Source organism: Leopardus geoffroyi, chromosome D1 (assembly GCF_018350155.1).
Source record: "Leopardus geoffroyi isolate Oge1 chromosome D1, O.geoffroyi_Oge1_pat1.0, whole genome shotgun sequence".
In the NCBI taxonomy this organism is placed as follows: domain Eukaryota; kingdom Metazoa; phylum Chordata; class Mammalia; order Carnivora; family Felidae; genus Leopardus; species Leopardus geoffroyi.
In genome coordinates, this window is record NC_059329.1 from 111,934,901 (window position 1) to 111,944,531 (window position 9,631).

Consider the following 9,631-nt stretch of genomic DNA (forward strand, 5'->3'; position numbering starts at 1 on the left):
GGAGAAGGAAGCCCTTTCACCGGCCGAACTGGATCCCTCCCCCCAGAACAATGAATACTCCATCATTGTTTTGCCTTGAATCACATTTTTAAACACTTAACATACGGACATCTGTTCCTTGATGTTTCGTCTTTGTTCATCTGTCATCCTCAAAATGAAAGTCCAGAACCTTCCGCACTAATTTTAAAGTCCGGCTGAACATTCAGTAGTGAACAAAGCTGAAAACACAAAAGGAAAAGGATGTATGTTTTAAAACCTTACGTATTTTTACTCACAAATCAGAACAAAACTTTCTACCTGCAGCTTCTCGACTCCACGACCCCACCCCCTAAGGAAGTCCCAACCCCGTTCTCTAGGCCGTCTTCCCTTTTCTGACACGGAGACGCAGAAATGCGGCTTACAGGGCGCACGCAGCCCCCAGACCACGAGCGACGTGAGCCCCGAGACCACGCACCAGCCGCCAGAGAAACGCACTTCCGAATCGAAGAGAGACGTGCAGGGGACAGACCTGTTTGAATTTCCCTCTAATTCTGTCTAAGTCTTCGTGAAGTTTATCATAGGTAGGGTCGTCGTAAGGGAACTTCTGAATCATTCCGATCAACGATTCTAAGGCCTTCATCTTTTTGCTGTAAAGCACAGAAATAAAGACTTTTAGTCTGCTTACGTAACAGCTTTGCCGATCGCGTACTTGAAAGCGGTGGGCGTGGGAAGCGTGCCTGGGTTCAGAAGCCAGATGGTTAATTTCTCGCTACACTCAATATTTATTTACCTGGCCACGTGCTCTCGCCCACACCCCACACTCGCCATCGGGGTGTATGACGCTACGGAGAGACCGGTCTCCCGGCCAGGGAGCAAGCGCCCGCCACGACCACAGCAACCACGGCTTCTCTAGGTCACAGACGCGGGGACAGACAAAGCCAGACAAGAAAAGAGTGCCGGGGCACGACCCAGCCTGCTCTGGGGCCTGGGATTTTCGGGACCTCGACACGTTCACGCTCACAGCCCTGGCGAGTTGGGCAGCAGGTAAACCGGCAAGCCCCTCCCTCCCAAGGGCAGGAATCAGGGTCAGGGGTCCGGGTTCGGTCCCCTCTCCCGGCGAGACAAAGCTCTGCTGGGAGGCGGGGCGGCTGTGGGACGTCTGTGAGCCTCGGCATCCTGGTCTGCAACACGCACACCTTCCGGCCACATCACAGGCTTTCTGGAGCAGTCATCTCCGTGAAGCTCAGTACCCAGGACGGAGGGAAAGTACCGGACCCTGCAAGGGTTAAGTCTCTCCGCTTCCCCTGGACCCTGGAGGCCGGGGCCCACCCCCGGGGGCTGGGGGAGACTGTTCACACGTGTGCACATTTAAACAACCATTTAAAACCTGTACTGACAGGGGGCGCCTGGGGGGCTCAGTCAGTTAAGCGTCCGACCTGGGCTCAGGTCATGGTCTTGTGGTTCGTGGCTTCGAGCCCCGCGTCGGGCTCTGTGCTGACAGCTCAGAGCCTAGATAGAGCCTGCTTCGGATTCTGGGCCTCCCTCTCTGTCTCTCCCTCTCACGTTCTGCCCCTCTCTCTCTCTCTCTCTCTCTGTCTCTCAAAAATAAATAAAACATTTAAAAATTTTTTAATTTTTTAAAATCATACTGACATAAAAATGCAAAAGCCTGCGGGGGTGCCCGAGTGGCTCAGTGGGTCGAGTACCCAACTTCGGCTCAGGTCATGATCTCGCGGTTCGTGGGTTCGAGCCCCGCGTCGGGCTCTGTGCCGACAGCTCAGAGCTTGGATCCTGCTTCGGATCCCGTGTCTCCCCCTCCCTCCGCCCCTCCCCCACTCATGCTCTGTTTCTCTCTCAAAAATAAACTAAAAAAATTTCTTTTAAGCGCAAAAACCTGGGAGCCACAGCTCGGTGAGAAAGGCTTTTAGACTGTGTTTCACAGAGCCCCTCCGGCTGTGCCGGTGCAGCGAGGGGGCTGCAGGGCTTTCTCCTGACAAGGGGCTGCGTGCACGGCTTGAAGAAATTAGGGGCGCCTGGGTGGCTCGGTGGGTTAAGCGTCCCACTCTCAATTTCGGCTCAGGTCATGACCTCAAAGTTTGTGAGTTCGAGCCCCACACCGGGCTCTGTGCTGACAGTGCGGAGCCTGCTTGGGATTCTCCTTCTCTCTCTGCCCCTCCCCTCCACGCACAGGCTCAATCTCTCGCTCCCAAAATAAACTTTAAGAAAACAAAAAGGAAGGACTTAGGAGCCCCCATGGGGGGCGGGGGCGGCAGGCCCTGGCTGTGGGACCCCTCCACACAGCGCGGCTCTCCTCCGGAAGCCAGCACGCGTCGGAGCTGGAGAGAAGGGGAGACTGATGGAGAGCGCCAAGCACTGCCTCTCCCCATCCTGTCCTCTCGTGGGCCAGACCCAGACGGAGAGCCAAGCTCAGCTGGGACTGCCACCCAGGGGTGCCACCAGACGCCCACCGCTCGCTTCCCGCCTGCTCCCGCAGTCCTCAGAGGACCATCCCTGCCCCCCCCACCCCCCCACCCCGACCCCCGGCGAGGTGCCCTGGGCTAACTCCACATCCGGTCCACCCTGGGCTACTCATGGGGACTCAATGGAGGCAGCCCATCGCGGGCGATCTCGGCATCACCCACAGTCAGCCGCCGGCATTCCTCTCCTCACATTCGGATACGGAGGCGGCCCAAATTCTAGAAGTTCAAAGTTATTTCAAATAAGACAATGAGTCGCTCCGACAGGGGAATGCCACCCTCCCTGCTCTGTTATCCACTGTCCTAGGGCCCCTCCCAGGCCAGGCAAAGCCACCAGACGACAGCATGACGCAGGGGCCCGCGAGCAGGAGGACGGCCAGACGGCCAGACCACGTGTGCCTTTTGCCTTAAGGCTCATTTCCAGCTTAGGGCAAAGACAGATGTGCAACGGGGCTGCGGGGGCTTGAGCAGGTAGCACACAGTAGGGAGAGTTTTTCTAAAAAGAGTACGAACGATACAAAACACGGCCAACATTTACTAGGTGCCTCCAAGTACCAGACTTGGGTCAAACATACTCAATGCCTTATCACACAAGCAGACCTAGCAGCTGCATTAAAAAACTAACGACAACACAGTCACCATTCCTGGGCCCCGTTCACACCAAGAACATCCTACAGCGCTTACCAGAAGCCCAGGGGAAAGATGAACAAGAAGATGTCATCAATTTGAACATTATCTTACTGGCCGGGTATCTAAGATTCCAGGAAAAGGCAGAGGGCGCCAAAAACTCCTCACAAGTAATCAGAACCTTGCTCATCGAACACCAAAAACAGGGCCCACACTCTCTATTTACCATTCCCTGTAAATATCGCGACAACATTCAAGTCTGGCCCGATTGTTTTCCCACTTTGGAGGTGAGGAGACGGACGCATTAACTGTCCAAAGTCACAGGGAGCTATGGAACCAGGACTCCTGGTCCACGTGCTGGAGAAGAAAGAAATCTTCAACTTTACCTGTCTTTCTCGGTGGCACAACTGTGCAGGAGACATCGCCAAGCGAAAGCAAACCCCTGGTAGCACCCAATCTGTGAATTTATAAAAACATTTAAGAGTGAGAGGAATCAGCAACCAGCTACACTTGACCTAATCTTCAAGCTCTCAGCACTCAAGGGGGGGGGAGGGCAGCGGTGCTTCTTGTGCCACAGGTTCTGGAAGCACGTGCTGGGCCTCACGCCACGGAAGTCAAGAGGCCGAGCCATCAGAGGGGTGGCAGCCTCGCAAGAAGGCCCCACGGGCCCCGCACCCTGGGAGGCGTGTCCCGTGCGGTCCCCTGTAACCGCAGCAAGCCGGCCCACGCAGCCGGGAGAACGCGGAAGAGAAGGCAGCGCACGGCTTCTGAATTGAGGCGTGACGGACAGCGTCGCTTCTGCCCTGCTGTCTCAGATCGCTCGCGCCAAGCGTCACCGGGACGCTCGAGCAGCCCACGGGGAGGTCCACGTGGCCGGCACAACGGTGTGAGCGAGCCGTCCTGGAAGGGGGGCTCCCGGCCCCAGTCGAGCCTTCACATGGCTGATACCCTGACCGCAGCGCCATGTCCCGCTGCTCCCCCAGAATGCGCGTGGCATGATGAGCATGTGTCGTCTGCGGCCCACACCGCCTGTGGGGATCAGCTTTACCGCAACAGACATCTAACGCAGTCACGACTGCCACCGGCTTGGCCACTTAGAGCCGGCCGTCCGCCACGAAGGGCAGAAGAGAAGGAAAACTATGGACTTCATGGACTTTCAAGGGGAACGGAAGTGGAGTGCTGTCACAGGACACAAGGTGAGGATTCAGCTGGCTTAAGACACAGGGCGCCACTACGGGCTACTCGGGCATAAACAGAGGTGACCGAGGACTCGTCTCCTCGTTCCTCAGGCGGCAGTTTCGTTGTCTTTATAAAGGCACACCTCGCAGACCCTGCAGGTTCGGTTCCAGACCGCCGCAACAGACGATGCTTTGAAAGTTATGTTTACAGCACGCTGTGCTGTATTACGTGTGCAATTGATTTTGCCTTAAAAAAAAAAAAAATGTACATACCCTAATTAAAAATACTTTATTGCTAAAAAATGCTAACCAACACCTGAGCGTTCAGCAAGGCATAACCACGGACCACAGATCACCAAAACGAAAATAACAATAATGAAAAGCTTTGAGGGGCGTCCGGGTGGCTCGGTGGGTTAAGCATCGGACTCTTGACCTCGGCTCAGGTGACGATCTCAGTTTTGTGACGTCCGGCCCCACGTCCGGCTCTGTGCTGACAGTGCGGAGCCTGCGTGGGATTCTCGCTCTCCCTTTCTCTCTGCCCCTCCCCCACCCACGCCGTCTCTCTCTAAATAAATAAACCTTAAAAACCTAAAAGAAAATAACGGACAGCCTTGAAACCTTGCGAGAAGTACCGAAGTGTGACGCGGAGACGTGGAGTGAGCAGATGTTGTTGGAACGATGGCGCCAGCAGACTTGCCCGACCTGGGGCTGACACAAGACTTCAACCTGTACGAGCCGCGGTACCCGCAGAGCGCAAGGGGACCAGGCGTCCTTGTACAGCAATCTGCTCTGTCGCTCCGTACCAAGAACATTTCTCTATCCGCCCTGTCTGGACCGCTGCTGTTTAGGGAGGCCTGATGCCCTGGCTCTACCATATGGATCATCAGAGCAAATGATAAACTACACGAAAAGGGCTCATTTCTCAATGGGGGGTTCTCGCTTACCTCGGACCCAATTTCGGCTCCACGTAACGTGCCGTACCGTCTTCCTTCAATTATACCCAAGCTACTGCCTTCTTCGTAGCCTTCCTGATATCCTTCCCCATGAAACCTGTAAGGGAGAGACCAGCTTGATCAAACAACCAGGAGGGAGAGTGTTTTCCCTGGACAAATCCTTCTCTCCCACGTTACCCAGACTCAGCAAGGCGAGACACTGTATAATAGAGACAATGTGGAATGTAAGTCAGAAAGCTTAGGTCCCAGGGGCGCCCGGGGGGCTCAGTCGATTAACCATCCGACTTTTGATTTCAGCTCGGGTCGTGATCCCCGAGTTCGAGTCCTGAGGTGGGCTTCTCACTGACAGCGTAGAGCCTGCTTGAGATTTTCTTTCTCCCTCTCTCTCGGCCCTTCCCCTCCTCACTGTCTCTCTCCAAATAAATAAATAAATAAATAATCTTAAAAAAAAAAAAGAAAAAATGAAAAGAAAGCAGAGAAAGGAAAGAAAAGAAAAGAAAAGAAAAGAAAAGAACAACTGTTTAAAATAGTACAAAAAGAAAACTTAGGTTCCAATCCTAAGTTGGTCGGTCTCTCGCTGCAAGTCACTGCCCCTCTTGAAACACAATTTGCAAAAAAATAAAAATAAAATAAAATAAAATAAATTAATTAATTAAAAAAAAAAAAAAAGGGGCGCCTGGGTGGCGCAGTCGGTTAAGCGTCCGACTTCAGCCAGGTCACGATCTCGCGGTCCGTGAGTTCGAGCCCCGCGTCGGGCTCTGGGCTGACGGCTCAGAGCCTGGAGCCTGTTTCCGATTCTGTGTCTCCCTCTCTCTCTGCCCCTCCCCCGTTCATGCTGTGTCTCTCTCTGTCCCCAAAATAAATAAACGTTGAAAAAAAAATTTTTAAAAAAGAAACCCAATTTGCCTCCTCTACATGGGGGCGGGGGGGGGGAGGGTGTGGGTAAATTTGTGATTCCCAAACCTGGTAAGATACCAGAAACAGAGTAAAAAAAATGTTAATGCTTATTTATTTTTTTTGAGAGAGACAGACACGAGAGAGAGAGAGAGAGGCAGAGCACAAGGTGGGGAAGGGCAGAGAGAGAGGGAGACGCAGAATTGGAAGCGGGCTCCAGGCTCCGAGCTGTCAGCACAGAGCCCGACGTGGGGATCGAACCCACAAACCGTGAGATCGTGACCTGAGCCGAAGTCGGACACTTCACCAACTGAGCCACCCGGGCGCCCCCACAGGAAATTTTTAAAGATACAAATTCAAGAGCCTTGGCCCCCATCGCCGCCGATAATTTGGTAAATCTGGAGTAAGGCCCAGGAAGCTACTTTTTTGAAACCTCCGAGGTGACGCTCGTCTGCAGCCAGGTTAGTTCTGTGGGTCTATCAGCTCAGTTGCTTCACAACACCCTACGATTATACACAGGGCTTTCCATCACAACCCAGTACTCTGGGAGAGAGAAATGCCATCAGATCACCGCAAAATGTGCCACCGCAGCGGCGCCTGGAACACGGTCAAGGCTCTGACTCTGAGGGCTCAACAGCGGAACTGGTACCAACCTAACCTGCGATCACCAAGAACAAAGTAAGTTTGCTGAAGCCCCCCGATGAGGCAACGTACAGCTCCCACTTACTGGCTGTGCGACCCCGGGAAGTGCCCTCGCCTCCTCTGCGACGCGGGGGGAGTTATGGGGTCTGACTCACAAGTGGGGCTAAAACAACACGCGGATGCAACACTTAGCTCAGTGCTGGGTTCACAGAAAGCTCTAAATAAATGTCAGCGGCTGATTGTTCAATGTCCGCTCTCTTTCGGGGCTGAGGTCTACTGATGTCTCCAGTGGGCCGGCCACAAAGCCGCACAGGTCCCCGCCGTCACAGCCCTCGGCACTCCCCCGGGGGCTCTGGAGGGAAAGGGATGACGTCTGACACATTTATCAGCGTGCCCATGAATGCGGCCGTATGTCCCGCCACCACGGAACAAGGAAAGGGGGCAGCGCCCAGATGGCAAAGGCCCGTCCCACCCAAGTACGGGGGGCGTCCCCGGAGGAAGGCAGTCAGCAGGCCGAGCAGATGCTCGGGGCCGCCCCGGAGCGGGAGGCGGGTCTGGGGCAGCAGCTGGGCGCGTGGCGCGCGGCCGAGCGGGAAAAGGGCAGCCACAGCCTCTCGGCCCCACAGGCGTCCGCGGCCTTCGCGGCCCCGCCGCGCTCCCCCCGACGCCCGCGGCCCGGCAGGCCCGCGCAGCCTCCGCGACCGAGAACGGGCGCCGGCCCGGCCCCGCCACCCACCTCTCGTCCGCCATCACGATGGCGTCGAACACGTCCTGACTCCCGGCCATGGCGGCGCGCCCGGCCCGCCCTGCCCCTCGCGCGGCGGCCGCCACCCGCGCGCCCCGGGCGCCCACTCACCGCCGCCGCCGCGGAGGCGAGGCCACTTCCGGGGACGGCGGCGCGGGGCAGGCCGGGTAAGGACGGCACGCGGGAGGGCCCAGCCGGCACCCGGGGCGCCAGGACGCATGCGCGCCGGCCGCGGGGGCGGGGCCGGGGCCGGCGAGGTCCAGCGGCCCCTTCGCGACACAAGGCTTCGCGTTCGGGGTGGGACGCGGCTCCAGGTGAGCGCGGAGTTGCAGTTTCTACGCCAGAGCCGTGGAGGAAATCCTAAAGGGAAAAGCAGTATATTTCACTCCGTGAGAATGCAAATCCGTGCATGCCCAAAGTGGCGATAGCGTTAAAAGCTAAGGAACAATCCAGAGGTGTGTGTTTCATGAACGTCATGACTAAGGGAATCACGTTTCTTGTTTGTAAAGAGCTTACTAAAATGGATAAGCAACGGGCCCAGGGCTTGAGGGCGGAACCCACTGGTCAGGCAGTGCGGAGAACGGGGGGGGGGGGGGGGGGGGGGGGGTCTGTGCCCGAGACCTTGTCACTTCGCCTCCAGGACGCGCGCTGATGTTCCCCGCAGCACCGTGACGACTCCAGCGGCCGCCAGAAATAATGTTGGAAGCAAAAGTGAGGTCATGGAAAATGCTCCTGAGGTTCACGGGGAAAAAGAATTCCACGTATCCTCCAGTTCCAATTACATTAAGCAATTCTCCTTTTAAAAAGAATGAAAGCACACCACCAAAATGTTCACAGTGACTAGATCTAGATTTTGGAATTACGGGAATTTTAAAATATCCTCTTTTATATTTTTTTCTGAGTGTCCGTGGTTGCACAGTGAACATAAGTCTTAAGAGCATTAAGAAAGCCCCATGAAATACGATTTTCAGAAGATGAAATGAGTTTGTTCTTTAAATATCTTTTCGTTTTTAGGTTTGTTTGTTTGTTTGTTTGTTTGTTTTTTATCAGCAAATAAAACCACAAAACATTTGGGATGTAAGAAAAGGGACAAAACAAGCAAGCAAATGAATCCACTCTCCCAGCACTCTGGCCACCAGTTAATTTCTGCTAATTTTGTTACATTATTTTCTTTGAATTTTCAGGTGAAAATAGCAATACACATACAATTTCATATCCTTCTCCCTGCATATTAATGAGTAATAAAACTTTATATTACGAATATGTCCCAAATAAGGGAGTGGTTCTTTCATTGTTACATACATAAAATAGATTTTTTGAACATAAACCTCATCAGCTGAAAGAAAATGAAATAAACTATATTTTTTGCCATGGGAAAAGAATACGTGATGAGGAAGAGACCGATTACAGGGTAAGATCTGTGGACATAAAGTCGTATACAGAACGGTATGAATCTTAATTTCAAACTTTTAAATAATTTTATACAGCTTTGAAAGATTGTGCTACAGAAACAACACAATTTGATTCAAACTATTGTTTGGGGGGAAAAAAAAAAGAAAAACAACTTTGGAGAGACATTCCCCACTGTGTTCCATGGTTATGTTCCTAAAATACTGTCTTGAACCCAGACTGTTTTAACGTTAAAGGGTCAGAGATTGGTTATGTCGTCTTAGATTTTATTTTCTTTTTTTTTTTTTAATGTTGATTTATTTATTTTTGAGAGAGAGAGAGAGAGAGGGAGACAGAGAATCCCAAGCAGGCTCCGATGCGGGGCTTGAACCCACGAACTGTGAGATCCTGACCTGAGCCAAAATTAAGAGTCAAACACCCCACTGAGCCACCCAGGCACCCCTGTTATCTTGGATTTTCAGTACTTGTGCACAAGGAGCTTCATTTCCAAACAAGGACAAGACTTTTAAAACATGGCCTCAAAGGTAGAAAAAGGCAATTTTCAAGTACAAATATAATTTACTTCAAAATTCTTCTTTTTAATAAGGATTAGCTTCAGCTGAGTTTTAAAAATCTTTTTAAATGTTTATTTATTTTTGTGAGAGAGACAGAGAGTGAGCTGGGGAGGAGCAGAGAGAGAGGGAGACACAGAATCCGAAGCAGGCTCCAGGCTCTGAGTTGTCAGCA

At 53.1% G+C, this 9,631-nt stretch overlaps 1 protein-coding gene across 2 annotated transcripts in view; it reads right to left on the reverse strand.

The window, feature by feature from the left end:
- Positions 1-7,655, reverse strand: part of LTO1 (LTO1 maturation factor of ABCE1) — a 17,876-nt gene extending 10,221 nt beyond the window's left edge. For both annotated transcript variants that reach the window (XM_045486222.1, XM_045486221.1), the window contains exons 1-5: positions 7,487-7,655; positions 5,206-5,311; positions 3,470-3,540; positions 509-626; positions 106-218 (exon numbers count right to left, since the gene is read on the reverse strand). In XM_045486222.1, coding sequence (XP_045342178.1) covers positions 150-218; positions 509-626; positions 3,470-3,540; positions 5,206-5,311; positions 7,487-7,536 — 414 coding nt within the window. In that variant the 5' untranslated portion in view covers positions 7,537-7,655 and the 3' untranslated portion in view covers positions 106-149. The remainder of the gene's footprint in view (positions 1-105; positions 219-508; positions 627-3,469; positions 3,541-5,205; positions 5,312-7,486) is intronic.
- Positions 7,656-9,631: the final 1,976 nt, after the last annotated feature.